General features: G+C 37.0%; 1 protein-coding gene across 4 annotated transcripts in view; it reads left to right on the forward strand.

Annotated features, from left to right (window-relative positions):
* The window catches only part of UBQLN1 (ubiquilin 1), a 29,503-nt gene extending 10,438 nt beyond the window's left edge, over positions 1-19,065 (forward strand). The window contains exons 2-11 of one of the 4 annotated variants that reach the window (XM_048291582.1): positions 4,176-4,327; positions 7,980-8,095; positions 9,385-9,647; positions 10,448-10,606; positions 11,194-11,437; positions 11,937-12,079; positions 12,981-13,064; positions 15,513-15,628; positions 15,945-16,113; positions 17,782-19,065. In XM_048291582.1, the coding sequence (XP_048147539.1) occupies positions 4,176-4,327; positions 7,980-8,095; positions 9,385-9,647; positions 10,448-10,606; positions 11,194-11,437; positions 11,937-12,079; positions 12,981-13,064; positions 15,513-15,628; positions 15,945-16,113; positions 17,782-17,934 (1,599 nt within the window). In that variant the 3' untranslated portion in view covers positions 17,935-19,065. Of the gene's footprint in view, positions 1-4,175; positions 4,328-7,979; positions 8,096-9,384; positions 9,648-10,447; positions 10,607-11,193; positions 11,438-11,936; positions 12,080-12,980; positions 13,065-15,512; positions 15,629-15,944; positions 16,114-17,778 lie in introns of all 4 variants that reach the window. The other 3 variants (XM_048291581.1, XM_048291584.1, XM_048291583.1) reach the window with 3 other exon arrangements.
* Positions 19,066-19,430: the final 365 nt, after the last annotated feature.

The raw sequence follows: 19,430 nt of genomic DNA on the forward strand, positions 1-19,430 counted from the left end.
CTCTGAGGTCCCCAGCACAGGAGGACATGGACCTGTTGGAGTGAGTCAGGAGGAGGCCACCAAGATGATCAGAGGGCTGGGGCTCATGTCTTATAAAGACAGGCTGAGAGACTTCTGTTCATTGTGGAGAAGAGAAGGCTCCAGGGAGACATCATAGCAACCTTTCAGTGGCCAAAAGAGGCCCACATGAAAGATTGTGAGAGACTTTTTACAAGGGCATGGAGTGATGATAAAAGGGTAATGACTTTACCCTCTTCCATATTAGGAAGAAATTCTTTATGTGAGGATGCTGGAACAGGTTGCCCAGAGAAGTTGTGGATGCCCCATCACTGGAAGCATTCAAAAAGCCAGACTGGCTTTGAGTAATCTGGTCTAGGGAGAGGTGTCCCTGACCTTGGCAGAGGAGTTGGAACTAGATGATCTTTACTTTCCTTTTCCACAGTGTTTTTAGGATTCTGTTTTCCGTATGTGTAGATGATTCTCTTCCTCTGCAAAAAATAAAAAGTGTATGAAGCTAATCTGTTATTTAAGGTGTTTTTGACAGTTAACACTTAACACTTCGCAAACAGCCTCATTTGTAAATGGTCTTCCATGGTAATATAGGTTTTATGTGATGGTCTTCTCTGAATGAATTATCAGAGGGCTTGGTCCTGCTTACACTTTGTCATTTCAGGGGTCCCAATGTCATATTGAATGACAGTGAAGCTGAGGAAGAGACATAACACTTTCATTGCATCTTGACTAGGCTTTTTACGTAAATATGTCTCAGCCAAAACTGGCTTATTATTCTCAATAGTTTTATTATTGTGACTGGAAATAGGTCTGGTGTGCATTTGGATCATTCACAGATGTTGTAGAGGTTATTTTGTGGGTCCTGGTACACTGATGGTTGCATTCATGTCCTGCTGTAGTGTTGTTTTTGCGAGGCAGCCTACAGCTTCCTCCAGCTGGGGCAGCAGAGGGAGAGCAGCCAGTCTCCTCCCTCTGGTGAGCAGCAACTGGAGACAAGGAAGTGGAATGAAGCTGCATCAGGTTCAGATTGGACTTTAGGGAAGGATTCTTCACTGGGAGGATGGGTGGTCACTGGAATAGACTCCTTTGCGAAGCGGTCATGGCACCAAGCCTGTTAGAGTTCAAGGAGCCTGCGGACAATGCTCTCAGTTACATGGTTCAGTTTCAGGTAGTCCTGTGAAAAGCAGGGAGTTGAACTCGATGATCCTTATGGTTCCATTCCAACTTGAGATATTCTATGGTTCCATGAATATTGTTTATACTACAACGTCAGCCTTCTGATGAGAATTAACTTGTGGATCTCACTGTCACAGCATATTGTGGAAAATATGGTAATAAGTGAGTTTAGGTAAATGACAATCTTTCATTTGTCACAGTATGGTTGTCCTTTATTCTGATGCATTAGCTTTGTCCCGCATTCTAAGTATTTCTGCTGGTTTTGCATTACTTTGCATATAAGAGTAATTAAGCATAAGAATACAGGATAGGAAGCAACTGCCTGAGCAGTTGTTCAGCAGAACAAGGTGTGACATTTCATGCTCAAGATTTGTAGGTGCTTCTTTCCCCTTCAGGCTGCGACATCACAGAAAAGAGTGACAAAAGTCAGAGGGTCCACAAAAACTCAGAAAATTTTATTTTTAGATTACACACCTGGCAAGTTAAATTGGTATGTTAAATCCCTGTCCTACTATATAAGCACATGGCAGTGGGTTTTATATAAAGAGGTGAGGGAGAAGGGAGGAAAGAAAGGAAAAAAGGAAAAAAAGAGAATAAAAGAGATCACCAGTCCTGGCTCCAGCATCAATCCAGCTGATGAGGAGTTCAGGGTCCTGGGGGTGTGCATGTGACTGGGCTTTGTAAAGATACTTTTTTTAGATGGGCATTCCCTGACTTGGATATAACTTTCTGACTTTCTATGCAAATTAGTTATCTTGCACAGTCTGTTCTTTCAGACCTTTCTGGAAATGGGTTGGAGGGCTTTGGGGATCTTGGGCGGTTTTCATCCCTCCCTACAGTCCATGCCCACTTCTCAGTTGCATTCCTGTGCTTGCACTGTTCTGTGTTGTACTTATCTCCACAAGCTACAGCAAGGATGTTTGTCCCAGAAAAGTACTGCTCTACTTCTGTATGGTCACCTTCACCAGCCACGTCTTGTTCTCTCCCACAGCATATTATTACCAAAAATCCTTGGTTATTACCAAAAATTCTTGTCTCTTATTACCAACACTCTTTGGTTGGCTACACGGCCATCCAGGTATCAGTGTTTGAGGTGTACACATTAACCTCTTCTGGGATTCTACAAAATGTCTAGAGTTTATAGCTATTAAATAAGTCAGTACTCTTACATGAGTGTTTTCTCACATTAATTTCTCACTTTTTCTTACAAATTGGAATATAGCTTGCAGGGTGGGGGGTTTATCTTCCACTAAGTGTAGATGAGCTGGTGTGAAATATTTTGGCCAGTATTGATCCCCACACTTATGTAACAGAGTAATTGGCTTGGAAAATCCAAAGGGAGGTGGGAAGGCTTGGATTAGAAAAGAACCGTCAAGGAAAGATCAGCCTTACTGCAGTCCCTTGTTCAAAAGAGAACAATCTGTGTTGTCCATTGTGGGAAGGACAGTGAAGGCATCTGGTAGTGAAACACTGGAACAGGTTTCTTGGAAAAAAGTTGCTGAGGAACTCAGAGAACAGACTAGATAAACATGAGAGAAATAATTCAGGTAAGTAACACACTTGGGGAAGGAGTGGCCTGAGTGACTTTCTGGAATACTTTTAAGTCTAAATATTGCCAGTATAAAGGCTGACTTGTAAGTTATTTCTGCAACAACCAAAACTTAGCTCTGTGTGAGCAGACTTTTAACTAACCAAGGGCAACCTCCTGTACAAACACAGAGATTTAATCACTCTTGTCTCTTGGACTCTCTCTTTTTTTAAGCCGTGTTTATTTTTCTCTTCCTGTGCTATAAAACCTTTCAATCAGAAACTCACCTTCAAAGCATAATACATTGGAATTTTACTCTTTAGTCCTGCCTAATTATTTATGACTAGTTGCAAGATTAATATTTTATTCTCCTATATGGAATGAGAATTCTGTTAGATGTTTGAGATGCTTTTTAAAGTATTATGGTCAACTTAATTTTAAAGTTTTAAACACAGTGAACTTCTGAAGGACTTTCTAACTACCTGGGATTTTAAAAATACTTAGCCTGCTGACAAGTCTTGTTGAATAAATTTATCTGGCATTCTTATAGCCAAGTCATTTCTTACCATTTTTTTTGGACATCTTTCTTTTTAAATTTTGTAAATATTCTGCTTTCAATGAGAGCATTTTTCCGGAGAGTAATAAATTGCAATTAGAAGTCATTGAAAGCATAACTTGGTTATTTTTGATTAGGAAAGCAAGACGATATAGAGTGGACTTCCATGTTCAAGTGTTTTAATGAGGGAATGATTTCCTAGTGAAATGAAAAATGTGTTTATTCACTGTGTCCTGGGCTGCAAATGCATTTCATGTAGCTATGTTGTGCGTTGAATGACAAAGCAGAGCCACCTAAGGTATAACTTTTGCCTGTGTGGAAAGGAATGCTGGTTTTGACACATGGAAGGAAGGCAGCAAAAATATATCAAAGAAGAGAGGATACTATCTTCTAGTTAGGTAGTTCCAGCAAAAGTCTAGACAGATTTATCTTCTTCGTGACATTGCATCATCACTCCTTCAGCAGTGGCTTCAGTGGTGTGCATATTTGTATGTGTGTACTTGCTAGTATATAATTATATGCATACTTCACCATATGTATACATATGGGTGTGTTTAAGTACTATATATACTAGTATGTATTTATGTCATGGATGCATGCCTGATTGAAGTCACAGTAGTCGTCAAGAGAAATCAGATTTTTGTTGTCACGACTTACATAACTAGTGATCTAGATGTGAAATTCTTCTGATTTCCTTTTCTGTATGACAAAAATATTTCCCGTCTTCCTATGGACAAAAAAAAGTTAAGAAAACAAAACTTATTTCTAGTTTGTGAAATACAGAATATGCAGTACAAGTGAGGTAATATAGCAAATGTAAAAAATAGATTGTTCTTAAATGATTTCTAAAAATTACAGTTCAGTATTTAATTACATAAATGTATATTAATTTTTTTTGTTTAGTTCAAAGAAGAAATCTCTAAGCGCTTCAAGTCCCACACTGATCAGCTTGTGTTGATATTTGCTGGAAAAATTTTAAAAGATCAAGATACTTTGACTCAGCATGGAATTCATGATGGACTCACTGTTCACCTGGTCATCAAAACACAAAACAGGTAACCTTAATGACGAGTGGTCTTCTGTTTGCCTCTCGAGAAGTAAAAGTACTCTGCATTTTTAATAGCTTTCTGCTGGCAAACTAGATTTGACTAAATCACCTTAATCAGTTCCTTAGTTACAGCTGGTGCAGGATAGCAGTGAAATTACAAAATTAGAGTGTTTTTTTCATTTATCCTGTATTTTAATATGGTTCATGTTTCTAAATACATGGGGGTTTTTTTTGTTTGCTTGGGTTTTTTTGTTTGTTGGTTTGGTTTTTTTTTTGTTTTTGTTTTTGTTTTTTTTTTTTTTTTTTTTTAGTTCCAGCTGTTTTGGCTTCATAGTTGTTAGATAACCATCTCTTACTCTCCATTAATATATGTTATGCAGATTTTCTTTTCACACATGAAAACTTGCAGTGAATCTTTTCTTTCTCTTCTTTTTCTGCAGTGAGTTTTCTTTCCTTGTTTTACCAATGCAGTAGTAAAGACTCTGTTTTGGTCAAAAAAGGAAAGAAAATTTTTGAGAACTGCTTTGGTGTAATGAATTTATCTGCCTAAACAGACTTTGGATTTTAATGTGTGGGTTGTTTTTGTTGTTTTTTCCTTTGGTGAAGAAGCATTGGAATGATGTATCAGTTAGCTATGTCATGTGCACTTCCTGTGAAGTGCCCAAAAATCCTTCCAACAAGTAGAGTAATAGATCCCTCGAATGCAGTTTGTTATTAGTCAATAACATGCTCATTATTTTAGCTTGAAAGTGGTTTTGGCTCCTGTTCTACTTAGGTCTTTCTTGTTTGTGGTGAGGATCTCCTCTGATGTGAAAATGTCAGATGTTGAAGAGCATGGAGTGTAGGAGAGAACAGAAATAGGCCTTCCCTTTCAAGGCCTTACCAAGACACAAAGGCTAGCTAGTAACATTAGCATTAAATATAAATTCTTGTTGAAATTAGTAGCGTTAGCATTAAATGTAGCTACCTTTTGAAATTGATATCTTCTGTTCCATATTAATGCCCTGAAAGGATTGTGTTCTCTGTCCTGGAGTCAAAATACATGTTTGTACTGTCAGAGGTCTCTCTTTCCTGCCCTGTGCCTCCTCCACCTGAAATTTAGGCTGATACAAGCCATGCCAGTCTTGAATACAGTATTAGGTAATACTGCAATTCTGTGCATCTGAGTGAGTATTCTGCTGTTGCTATTTTTTTATTGCTTTTTTTGCATGCAGTCTTGAGTGTGGCAGAGAGGCTTCATGAGTAGTGTTAGCAGGATGCTTTTGACTTGCAGAGTCTTCAGAGAGTTTATGGTTTGGACGTACTATAGCTGTACATACTGAAATACCATTGCCAGCCTCTTGGACCTTCTTGCACTTTGCCTCTGGACAGAGGAACCCCCAGGAGCACAAATGCCACATTTGTGGCTTTTGGGGAATTTTTGGTGTTCCTGCATCTGTCTTACCAGAATTGCACTCCATGTCTTCACTCTGGCCTGCCTTTTTTGAATCATTTTAGAAGAGTATGTTTCTATTATCTGCAGAATGTTTTAATCATATCTGAGAAAACAAAGTATGAATGAAAAACTACAGATCCTTTGCATGTACCTGTGCTGTCCTCAAAGTATATATTAAAGTTTTCACCCACTAGCTTTGCTTGAATAGACTAAAAACATGCTAAAACCTGCTAGAGAGAATTGCCAGCATAATGAGAATCACCTCTGAGAAAGGATAGTATTGTCGTGAAATATCTCAGTAGTATTCTTGCTAAAATATCTATATTTTATGCTTGTCCCAAAAGACAAGATTTAGACCCTGCCAGTGTCTGGAAAGTGCTGATTTTTGGCCATGAGTATCAAGACGGACTCATTCAAAACTACTTTACGCTATGCCATTTACTTTTATGTTGACTGTTGCTGTTACTGTTGCTGCTATGTATCTGAATAAATAAAAGTTATTTTTCAAAACTGGATCTGAAGATGATCCTTTCCCTTCTAAGCTATGTTAGATGTGTAACTTCAAAATAGGAGTCTTCATATACCCTAGCCAATCGTTGTTAAAAAAAGATCACTTTTTTTACTGTGCTATATTTTCTGAATGCTACAGACTTTCAGTGAAATCTTGTAACCGATGTCAGAGTAGCAGTGAGTGATTAGCCATGGGCAGTGAAGATACATTGAATTTCTGAATAGAGTTCTAGGTCAACACGTATCGTTTGTTCACAAGTGCTGGGCAGAAACACAATGGCAAAATGGGTATAAAAGATGATGTGCACTTGACAGGAATATCACTGAAAGACTGGAGGCTAACAGGGTTGACACTCACACCAACCATTATCTTCAGAGAATATCCAATTTCCATGGGAGCTGCAAGCTGAACTGCAAGTTTCAGTGTCATCTACTTTTCTGTTACACTTTGCAGAACCTTTCATGTTTATTACATGAAGCAACATAGTTGCTTCTCAAAATATTTTCTCAGTTGAAAATACAAATAAGATTATATGCTTGTTATTTTTCGTTTGCTTACGGAGGAAAGATGTGTGTATTTTCTAGATGAAAGAAAATCAAATATCTCCAGTGGGAGAGTCACAATCAGTATACAGTCTATAATCTTCCTCATTCAAGTTACAGCTGCTTGGCTAATTATAGTCATCTTGTGTTCAAAGTTTGCAGTTGCTGTTAATGAAGTTAAAGAACTCTTAGAAACCTCAGGAAAATCGCTGCATTTAAGGCATCTTTCTGATTTTTTTTTGTATGGTTGGGGTTTTTTTTCTGGTGTTTGCTTGAGTGGGGCAAGTGCAGAGTTTTGTTACGGGGGAAAGGTTCTCCAAGGCGAACTGAAGTATGAAGTCTAGTGTACTGTCAAATTCTCAAATCTTTTCGTGAAGTCTGAATTCTTAGTTTTAAAAGTTATTTTATTCTGTAGTACTGCAAATACAGGCATTTATTGATTGTTGAACCACAGTGGAGAACTGATTTGGATTTCTAAGTAGTCTCTTTTCTTTAGAACAGAGAGGCCATGTTAGCTCTGTTCAAGCTCAGTTCCTTGATCTCTTTTACTACATGGCAACATCTGTGTTTCTGCCTGCAGTAGAAGGGTGTGGTGATTTTACAAACAGGGCATGCTTTAGTGCCTGTGCTAAATTTTGCTGGCTTTAGCTTCATGTAATTTCATTATCACCCTGTTCTTGAAGTCTTAAAGGTTATTGAGAGTCTGATATTTGTCTTCTAATAAAACGTGACATTAACTGAATATCACGTTCAGTAAAGCATCCTAGTAGAGATGTGGCATGAAATAAATTTCGCATTAAATTTGTTAGGCTTTATTTCTTCAAGGCATGGGCATGTTACCAGTAGTATGTGAGTATAGTGAAATAAGGCATGCATCCTTAAAGCAAGATAAGGACAGAGAAAACAATTAATTGGCAGGCATCACGGGGTAGGATGAGAAGGTGGTAATGGCTGCAGTGATACCCATATGTTTTTTTACTATTTGAAACTCCAGTGACATGACAGGGATCTGAGAAAGATTTATTATAGGAAGCCATCTGGAGATAACTGGGTTTTGACCAAGAATCAAAATGTATTTTAGGATTCTCAAGTATAATACTGTTCCTACATTTAATGATACTACTTAAAATAACTTGTTACACTCTATAAAGTTTTAAAATTGCTTTTTTAGATCACAAGACCACACAGCTCAACAGGCAAACACCACTGGGAGTACTGCTACTACATCAACATCAAGCAGTAGTACCTCAACACCAGCTTCAACAAATAGTAACCCTTTTGGCTTGGGTAAGAATACTTGTTAGGTAGCATGGTGGGTATCTTCTCTTGGATTCAGGTAATTGTCCCCAAAGCTTTATTACAATGTAGGCAGAACTTTAAAAATAAAACCCAAACAAAAACACCAGCCAAAAAACTTATTACAGATAGGTTTCTGATTACTCAGTTACCAGAGGAAAGTTGTTCTGTTAGTTTTATAGTCCAACCTCTCTGCAATTGCCTGGGACATCTTTAACTAGATTAGGCTGCTCAGAGCCCCATCCAACCTGACTTTGAATGTTTCCAGAGGTGGGGCCTCCATCGCCTCCCTGGATAAACTGTGCCATTGTTTCACCACCCACTTCAGGTTTGTACTGTTTCACCTTCAGTGGTAAGGTGCTACTGATGTTGTATTTTGGTACAAATAATGAAATTCCTTCCAGTGTCCTTGTGCTTCTTATAAAAGTGTATTTGAGTTCCTGTAATTGAATATAGATGAATCACAGAAGTTGGACCTGTAACATGAAGCCAAGATCTGCAGTAAAAGCAACAAAGTTGCTGCTAATCTTACAATTAAGTATTTCTCAGGTTTCAAATCTGATAGTATTATGAGTCTTTACTTTCATGAATGAAGAGACTGCAGTCTATTGACTTAAAAATTATAACCTATTTTCATAGTAGTGGTGGGGTTTTGTTTCATTCTTTTTAGTCCTTTTTTTTTGCATTTGGGAGGGGGGAAGAGATAGAATTGGAAAAGCCAGTTATAGTAAGTAGATGATTTCTTAGGTTTAAATGGTTCTTCGGTCTGTCTAATACCTTCTGAAATTTTTTATTTGGATTTGGCAAAGCACAAGAATTCGAAACATAATTAGCTCTTGGTGTACTACTACCAAGAGAAACTCTGCTTTTAATTAGAATGGGGAATATAACTCATATTGGAGTTCTCTCTTGATTATAGTCTAACCAAGAGGAGACAGATAAATGATTATTACAAATGCAGGTGTTAAGTGTTGCTGGAGTGGGTAGGACATGGACCTAAAGCCCCCAAACTCAAACATCTCTTGTATCTTGGCTTTGGAAAACAAGAAGAAAAATTGTTAGAATTGTAACAAATTTTATTTAAGAATAAAGTTTGTTGGATTTTTAGTTATGTATCTTGTTATTTAAGGAAGCAAGCTCTTAACAGCCTTGCAAAGATGGGACTTTCCATTCTTTTTTGTTATTTTGAAGTATGAGATATGCTCAAGTATTTTGTATTTAGAAAGAATCTGGATGTGGCTGGAAGTAAAGTCACTCACATTTTTTTCATTCTCTTAAAGGTGGCCTTGGAGGTTTGGCAGGCCTGAGTAGCCTGGGCTTAAATACTTCAAACTTCTCAGAGTTGCAAAGTCAGATGCAACGGCAACTTATGTCCAACCCAGAAATGATGGTTCAGATAATGGAAAATCCATTTGTTCAGAGCATGCTTTCAAATCCTGACCTGATGAGGCAGTTAATTATGGCTAACCCTCAAATGCAGCAACTGATACAGAGAAATCCAGAAATCAGTCACATGCTGAATAATCCAGATATAATGAGACAGGTATGTAGAAAGATCTATTAGTTCATGACTTGTGATTCTGCTGTTACTGTAAACAACAGAGCAGGAATTGGACATGCTTAGTGGAGCGTGTAAACATTCTTGAAGTATTTAGTCTTATTCAAAATCCATAAAATGTTGCCATAGACAACCAGAGTGTACATTTCTAGTTGTTAATGTCCAAAATAGACTGATAATTCAGAAAATCTGCAGCATGGTTTTGAAAGTCAATGAATACTGTGTAGTCATGTCTTCTGAGACTAGAATTGGATGTGCCTGTCTGCCCTTGAAACGTGTTGTCTAACCAGCAATTCTACCATAAGTGGTAATTCTCCAAGATACTACATATTTTCATTGTGTCTCACTGTGGGTACTTCTAAATGTTTTTAAAATTAAAAGATAAATAAGATACGTTGTGTGGCAAAATGTATTAAAACCCAAAGAGATTAATAGGTGCTTTTGAAATTGTATGTATTTATTTTAAATTTCATACTATGGTCTGCCGGCTGTAGTAATGTTAGAAATGGTAAGAGTATGTTGTGTGGAAAAGATGAAGAAAGAAAAGAATAGCTTGTTCAGAGGTTTTCTTCTATTTAGCCAGTCTTCCTGACCCAATCAGTTGTGGTAGAATGCTGGCTAAATACCAGATTGTGTTGACTCATGCTAAGCTGACAGGTTGATTCAGCTTTAATCATAATTTTTAACTGGGTTAGACAGGGATGACTGAGATACTGCCAAATGCTGACGTTTTCACTTTAGAATGGATTTCTTATTAATACAGATTAAACGTTCCACTTCTCTAGACACTAGAACTTGCTAGAAACCCTGCAATGATGCAGGAAATGATGCGAAACCAGGACCGAGCCTTGAGCAACCTTGAAAGTATACCAGGGGGATACAATGCCTTGCGGCGTATGTACACAGACATTCAGGAGCCAATATTGAATGCAGCACAGGAGCAGGTGAGAAAAGATTACAAATGGCATGGAAAGTAAATACTTACTTTCTGAAATAAAAGAATTTAAATAAATTTCCAGATGTTTACTTGAGAAAACACTTCTTGAAACTTGAATTTGCTATGCAACCTTTTACTCTTGAGAGCAAAGAGCTTTAAAAATCCCATGTTATTCTGAGCCTGAAGAAATACCGCTATCACTTTGTGTGATGAGAAGCTATTTTAAAGTTAATACATTTGTTTATTACTTAATTTTTAATTCCTTTAGTTCATTGCCCTAAGATTTGGAGGTCCAGTAAAATCCTTTTAAGTGTGTGTTTAGTAACTTTTAACTGAAGGTGAGAAGAATAGAAGACTTTAGAGTCAGAATTACTGCGATCAAAATACAATGTAGTAGCAGCACTACTTTCAAAAAGAAACGTGATTTAATTTTTTGGGGGGGTCCTAGTATCTCTGTGTTGGTGTCTTTTTGCAATATTTGTATTTAATTATTGTAGAATGGTGAGTATAACTGATTAAGAGCCATAAACCTTTATTTGCATATATCATTTAGAAATTTGTAGATGATGTGTGTTTCCTCTCCTTTCTCTGTAGTTTGGAGGTAACCCATTTGCTTCTTTAGTAAGCAATGCATCAGCAGGAGGGGACAATCAGCTGTCTCGTACAGAAAATAGAGATCCTCTGCCAAATCCATGGGCTCCTCAGTCCAGCTCACAGACTTCCACAAGAAATACCGGCCCTAGTGGCGAGGGCAGTAGCAGCACTAATGCTGAAAATAGCACTTCTGGCACTACGGGACAGAGCTCAACTGGACCAAATTTGGGACCTGGACTTGGAGGTACGTTTGTTACTGCAACTGTATATATTTGCACATACTTGGAACCTTGCTGAAAGGATTCTTTCATTAGGTAGAGAGCTTTTGATTCAGTTTTTATAGCTGTTTACTTTTGTAGAATGTTTTACTATTATCGAAGTCCTCTGTAGAAAAATAGGAAAAATTAAAAAACATGAAAAATAATCGGAGTGATAATAATACTTGTATACTGCCTTAAAATAACAAAGGTAATGAATCTGTAGATGAATTGTAGTATTTTTTCTGTTCTAAGGCAAATGGGAAAACAGCTAATAATGTGGGTACTTGGATGGGAGTATGTGTTGGATACAATGTCTGTCTTAACTTATAGGGTAGATGTGTCTGTGTAAGCAGAACCACACTGAGGTATATTTCAGTGTCTAAACTCATGAAAACCAAGTGGCTATATTCTGGGTTTAGATAGTCTACTTTCTCTTATGGTAGTCAGGATATTTACTAAAGTGCCCTTTAATTTTTCTTTAAGCTGGTATGTTCAACACACCAGGAATGCAGAGCTTATTACAGCAGATAACAGAAAACCCACAACTTATGCAGAATATGTTGTCTGCACCCTACATGAGAAGCATGATGCAGTCATTAAGCCAGAATCCTGATCTTGCAGTACAGGTAAATTGCATTTGGTATAGTAATATATTGTGTGTATTAAAGTAAAAAAAGATAAAACCCAAAAGCTCAACGATTGCCTGTGGCGAATGGGCCAGTTTTTAATGTTAATTCCTAACTCACTGCAATTATTACCTGCTTACATTTAACAATTTGTTGTGAGTTTCTTCAATTTGTAGTTGGATATCATGCCTGACATGCTTCTAAAATAACCTGTAGGGTTGTGTATCTTTTGTACAGCCCTAAACTTGTGATCCAGCATAAGAAACAGTTAGACAAAAACAAGTGCTTTGATTATAAATTAAGGTAGAGCTAACAGTAAATAAATACCCCCACTAGTCTGGGAGAAGTGAAGGGAGGAGACTTAGTGCTGTATCTAGATATGACTCTGGTTTTAACTTCGTGTTTGTAACCTGTGCTCACTGTAGAAATTGAGATGCTGTTTTATGAACGGTGTTGTAGAAGTGCTTTCAAATTTTATTTAAAGCGGTAATATTGAAAGCCAAATTTTGAACTGAGATTGAAAAAATACTATCTTTTCTGTGTTAAATACTCACTTGGAAATCCTTGACTTCAGGTGATATTTACAGCAAAGCTGTTACTTAGATTTGTAGTGGAGGCTGAACAGAAAAGGACTTTCTTGTAACACTTGGCAAGACTGCCTCATTTGTATCTGGAAATTCATCCATTTACAAGATAAAAAACCCCAACCAAGCAAAAGCAAAACAAACTGAAAAAAAAAGAAAAAGACAAACACCCCCAGAAAGTTTTGGCTGAAGTAGTAGATGATTATTACTCTGTGAGATAATTTTCATAGACTATTGCTGTATTATCAGTAGTTGTTTTAAAACCTCCAGTAGTTTTTACTGCTTGATCTTTGAAGCTAAATATTTTTGTCCTATAGATGATGTTGAATAATCCTTTATTTGTTGGAAATCCTCAACTTCAGGAACAAATGAGACAACAACTTCCAACTTACCTTCAGCAAGTAAGATGAGATACTAGCTCTTAATAAAGGTCTTCAAGTCAATGAGCAATATTTTTAGTAAACTGGTGCCTGTCTTTGATTTGGCTAATAGCTATATTATGTAATATACTCTCATTAGCTTTAGGTATTAAGTTAGATTGTCCCTTGATAATATTCTTGCTTAATGTCTCCATCTCTTTCAAAAGTTAAGCCTGACTGTTGTCTATGAATAGCACAACCGCTAAGATTTGTTATTGCTTCTTTGCTTAGAATAAATGCTCTTACTGTGCACCAGCCGGAAAACGCCTGTTTGTGACAAGTTTTGTTTCACAAATTAAAAAGAATAGTACTTTTCACACTACTAGTTAACGTTTCACTATGCTTTTCTCATGCCTCTTCAAACCTGCCTTAAATATTTGGAAAAAAGGTCCTACAGCATGCCTTGAAAGACCCAAGTCATTAGCTAATTTAAAAGAAGTGGGTTCTGAAGTCTTTCCTGTAACGACTGCTCTACCATTGTCTTCCACTCATACCAGCTTTGTGTTTGCAGCCCAGGTATCTGCTTGGTATTAGTTGCCACAGTGTGTAGTAGTACTGTGTTCCCTAAATAGTAGCAAGCAAGATTTTTTTAGGAATTGAAAGCCTAATCCACTGCATGAGTTCTGTCATTAGGCAGTCCTTGCAAATCAGTGTAAATATGCATTGCCAAGATCTGACTGCATACAGGAGTTTTTATGAGTAAAATAATGAGCACATACATGAATTATAGTAGCAAGTTCAGTGTTCAAAAGATACTATTTATATTGTTTGAACCACATGAATGGCTGCGGTGTTTTGTATTGCCCCTGCTTTATAATGACTCTGTAGTATCTGAGGAACTAGTACCACATTAATTACTCCCAGATTTCAAAACATAAATGAAGGCGCAGTAGGAATCATTTCTGTTTCCTTTGGGTATCTCATGTTACTATCACTTTGGAGTTTATCTGCACAAATAGTTCTTTGTTGTATTCACTGTCTAAAGTTAGATGATTAACAGCATTAGCAGTTGAGGTGTGAAGTGGAGAAATATCTGGGTATTCTCAGTGTTGGTAATATTTCAGCTTGTGTTTTCTTGCTTATCTACTGGTGTTTATATTGTGGGATTGGGAGATAGAAACCATGGAATCTGCATAATGGAAGGCATCTTTTGCAATTAAGGGCAATTGCCTGCCCAGCAGAACTAGGGAAGAATGGCTGCTACTGGAATTAATAAAGTTAACAGAGATGAGATCCAGGTCACCTAAGGGCTCTAAGAATTGTTGGGCCACCATTTATGTAAGACAGCTTCAAATATCAGACAGTAAGTCATGATTTAAATATTTTCATAAAGTGGTTGCAGCAGCTTTCTTTGGACACCTCAAAATGTTTACCTCTTCAAAACTGGAGTAATCGTTTCCATCTACTATACATTCAGTTATTCTTTGACTTCTAGCTGTCATGAAGATAAAAGTCCAAGAGATGAATGGAGAATATTAACTTGCTCTTCTGAAGTCTTTTTAGGCGCCCATACTCCAGATCAGAGTTGTTCTCCTATTCTGCAGTTCTGCTCTGCACCAGAGGAGATTTCACCTTAATCTGTGATTTCTACATGAATCAAATGTGGTCTTTCAGCAAAAGTAATCCGGTATAGTTGCCAGGGGAAAGCTGCTAAGATTAGTAAGCCTATCTGGTATTTGAAGTAGGTCTGATTACCAAAACTGTGCTATTTGTAACTGAAACATTACTTTTCACTTACCTGTTGCCACCTCTGTGCAAAGGTGAGCATAAGCCGCTAGTTTTGAGTTTGTGTCTAAAATAAGGTTTTTGGATGTTTCATTTCAGAAGTGAAAAGGATTTGTCTTCTAAATTATTTGTGGATGTGAAAGCCAGTTTGTAATCGAAGTCACGGTAGACTGAGAACCCTTGAATATTACACATTTGTTTGCTGGTATATTTTGCAGTGTGTTCTTTTACATTTCAGGATGTAAGGGCACTACAGATGAGAAGATATGTACGAATAGTCAGAATCAAATTGCTGTGATCTGAAATTAGCTAGGAAAAAGGAACTTACTTATTTTTCTTCGGCATTTATTGGTCAAATTTCCTCATGTTCAATGTTGTTGCTTACCAGTAGTATGATATAGGAGACTAATTCTAGAATAATGTACTAATATAGTCTTGTGGCCTTGGAAAATTGAGATCTGTAATGAAAAATACTTCTTGTATAATTCTCATTTGGAAGGCTTTTTCTACATCTAGAGTGTTCATTGATCACCTTCTATGGAAGTTTTCTCACAGAAGAAAAAATAACTGAAGGATTTCCTGTAATTTTCAACTACAAAATCGAAAGCCAAGTTCTGAAATTATGTCAGATTCTGTAAGACATCTAGCAATGAAAATTACCTTGGAACATCTACATATAATGAAGAGTTTCTTTCCTTTTCTTAGATGCAGAATCCTGACACGTTATCAGCTATGTCAAACCCCAGAGCGATGCAGGCTCTGCTACAGATTCAGCAGGGCTTGCAGACATTAGCAACAGAAGCACCGGGGCTTATACCAGGGTAAGAATTGATCTTACAAATTTAGACAGGAAGTCTTTCCTTATGTTATTCATTCTTTTTAGATTTGGAAATTTATACAGTCTTTATTAAAGATTTGTCCTCTTCCCTTTTTTGGTTTAATTAAAGTTGGTTTAGAATCTGTCACATTTTTGTCTGCTGTGCAATCCTAACCAGTGATAACTCTGGTCTTTGTCTTAGTACTTTACTCAAATTGTTATTCTCTCTTTGACAGAATTTGTATGTACTAATTAATGAGAAGAGACAAACTGGTATTTATTATTCAAGTGGTATATTTCTCTTCCTGTAATTTATACAGATTTAATCCTGGTTTGGGTGGAGTGGGAAGTAGTGGAGCTCCTACAGCGTCCACTGTACCTAGTTCTGTTTCCACTGAAAATACAAGTCCAGCTTCAGGAACTGCTGAACCTGGTCATCAGCAGTTTGTCCACCAGATGTTGCAGGCACTTGCTGGTGCAAATACTCAGGTAAAGTACATAATTATATTCTAGTTTTTTTACTTTTTACTTTATTTTTAATTGTAAAGCACTGGAAAGAGGCAGATAGTTGAGGGGACAGCCCACTGGATGCTTCTGGTCAAAGGTCAGTAGAGGAGGCTTAAAAGTGCTATTGCAGCTGTGCAAGTACATGCTGAAAAAACATGCAGTTTGAGTAAAAGTGTCCTCTGAATAGTTGATTTTTATATACTCATCTTCATCCCATTGAGTTCTGAAATGCTGGTAAAGATAGAGGCAGACTGAGATGATAAGATTGACTGACAACTGTAGTGTGGGTTCAGGCAAGAGTAAAGCCTAAACATATTGAATACTGTTACCTCTGTGCTCTTTGCCTGTATTCATGACTGTTATTCTTTAGCAATAAATAAGCCTCTGTCCCCCTTCTTCAGAGTAGCCACATTGCCTATTTGGAGCCAGAATTTTTTGTATGGCTTCCCTGACATCCTGCAGGTCCAGACTGCAGTGCGTTTTGTTACCATAGTGGGATTAAGGGTTTCCAGAGAGCTCCAGTAGCAACTTTGCCGGTACTCATAGAGTGGTGAGCAAGACTGGCTTTAAAGGAGCCATGCTGTTAGCTTTCTGGAGTGCTCTGTGAAACAGCACCTTCACACATGGTGCATACCCAGTGTAATGTCAGACTGCTCATGGAAAGGGCAGTCCTGCTTTTTCCTCCTCTCTTACCATCATGGGCTGAGTTAGTTCTGCTTTGCTGCTGTGACAGACTTTTTTCTCTTGTTTTATAATAATGAGAAAGCAGTGGTGGATGTTACATAAGAATCTGGTTTGCTACAGTATTTTCACTTAGGCTTCCAAATCTTACCCTTCTGAGTCAACATTCTGTTTTGTTTCATTGGTATGGAACCATATACAAATTTTAAATCTGGGTGGTAATTTCTTGATGTATGAAACTGCTGAATTAAAACAAAAGGAAAATTAGCAGTAGTGGCAAAAGTTTTGTGTAGTAATTTAAACTGAGTCATTGATTTTAAGATGTTACTTTGGAGAATATAATTTTCCTGTAATAGTTCTGATTCAAAACATGCCTCTGAAGGTCGTACCATTGAGACAATGCAGAACTTCGCCATGTGTTTGTGTAAACAGAATCTTGCTATAAAGCACAGCTAACAGTTTGCCTTAGACTCAAACTTTCTAACAATTAGGATTTTGGTAATTTCAGTCAACAAATACTTGGGAGTGTTACAAAAGACGTGGTCTTTATGTCGAGGGAAAATAAAGCCTGTGATGTTCAATATTGTTGACAACAACATAATCTTTGCTGTTCCACATTGCTTGGTTGAGCTCTATTTTGTTTTAAAAAAATACCTATGCATATCTTTGAGAAACTGTTCGTGGGACATACATGTACCCAATTTAATTTGAATCCTCCTCTATCAAACAATCACTTTTCCCTGGAGTTCAGGAGTGTTATATAAGTGTAGATAATTTGATGGTGCTGACTTGTTAAAAAAAATGCTTCAATTGTTAATTGAATTTGTCTGAATATATTTTTTGGAACTTGAACAAGATGTAGTCAAAAATTGGAAAAGACAGAGTGATGCGAAACCCACTTATGTTTAAATCCTGTATTTTGCTAAGTATGTATTATGCTTTTATAGCTTGAAATTTTGTTCTTAGCAGTTACAAAACCCAGAAGTTCGATTTCAGCAGCAACTGGAACAGCTGAGCGCAATGGGCTTTCTGAACCGTGAAGCAAATTTACAAGCACTAATAGCAACAGGAGGAGACATCAATGCAGCTATTGAAAGGCTGCTTGGCTCTCAGCCTTCATAGCAGTGTTTCTTTTAACTTGAAAAAATGTAATTTATTTTTGATAACAGCTCTTAAATCTTTCAAATTGCTTTATTTCATTCTGACTCTTGGGATTCTCTTGTTATGACTAAAACCAGTCTGATGCATTTGAAGGAGGAGTGCAGTAGTTTTCCTCAGACAGTGGGAATCAATGCATTTTCACTTTGAGTGCATCAGTTCTTTTGTTCTGCATTATTTGTGATTTTTTGGAAACAATATCAGCTTTCACAGTTGATTGAACAAGTTTTGTCTGACCTATAAATGGCCAATTTATTTACTACTTAAACAGTATCCTTCAGTAGTAATTTATGTAGATTACAAAATAAAAGGGAAACAAATTAATTGAAGCTGTGGGTACCAATACTGCTTATGGTGATTTTGGCATGTTTTTTTTTTTTCTTGACTAGCAAAATGCTGGAAGACTTATACCACTTGAGTAATCTACCATATTTTGCTTTAATTTGTATACAATATATACAACAGAGACAGCTCATTTCTAGAGATTTACACATTACAATAGAGTGAAATTGTAAGTAATGAAAAAACAAACAAAAAACCCCCAAAAAACCAACCAAAAAAACCCCCCACAAAAAAACAAAAAAACCCCCCACAAAACCCAAAAAAACCCAAAAACAAAACCAAAAAAACCACAAAAAAATAGGAAAAAAAAGTCATAGGACTTGGACTTGGTGTAGAATCTTCCAGGATCTTTGGTAACTATCTGAGAAAAAATGCTTAAGCAACTTCAGTTAAAATATACTAGAATTATTGTTCTGGTTGTCTCTTTACATTTAACTGTACAGAAACTTGCATTATAACATTATCTCAATATTCACAGGTTAACTGTAAATTACTTTTGTCATTGTGCAAATTAAAGAGCCATGGCCTTGTGCTCTGTAATTGCTTCTATGGCTATTTGGCTTGTTCCACTGAGATTTTAACACATATTCTGATTTGTAATTGGAGAAATTACTTTCATTCATGGTCATGTGATACTCTAATTATGTTTAACCACCAAGTAAAAAAATACTGTATAGCTTTTGAGTTTCTATTGGTAGATACTTCTCTTGTGCACAGTTAATAAATGAATTAAAAAAATGTTTAAGCATCTTGTTTCAGTGTGTTTGCAGTTGATCATTACCTAAAAATCAAGATTATTGCCCATCTTGAGAACATTTGAGTGAGCTCAAGCTCTGGGAATATATACCAGCACTGCGCTAAAATTAGTAAACAACTGCAGAGCGAGGTGGAGGGAGGAGAGAAGAGATGGATGATGTTGAAGACTTCTAGCTTAGATGAAGTGGGGATAGCAGAACAAAAGATGAAATTAATCTGCTTTTTATTGCTCTTCTGTGTCAGTTTACTGGACTTGGTGCACCTTCACATTCCTTAGATATTCTCAAACCTGATCTTCTCCTGCAGATGGCAGTTCTTCATTTTCCCAATCCCTGCTCTCAACTTCTGCGACTTGGGCAGTG

The sequence above is a fragment of the Corvus hawaiiensis genome, chromosome Z (assembly GCF_020740725.1).
Source record: "Corvus hawaiiensis isolate bCorHaw1 chromosome Z, bCorHaw1.pri.cur, whole genome shotgun sequence".
In the NCBI taxonomy this organism is placed as follows: Eukaryota; Metazoa; Chordata; class Aves; order Passeriformes; family Corvidae; genus Corvus; species Corvus hawaiiensis.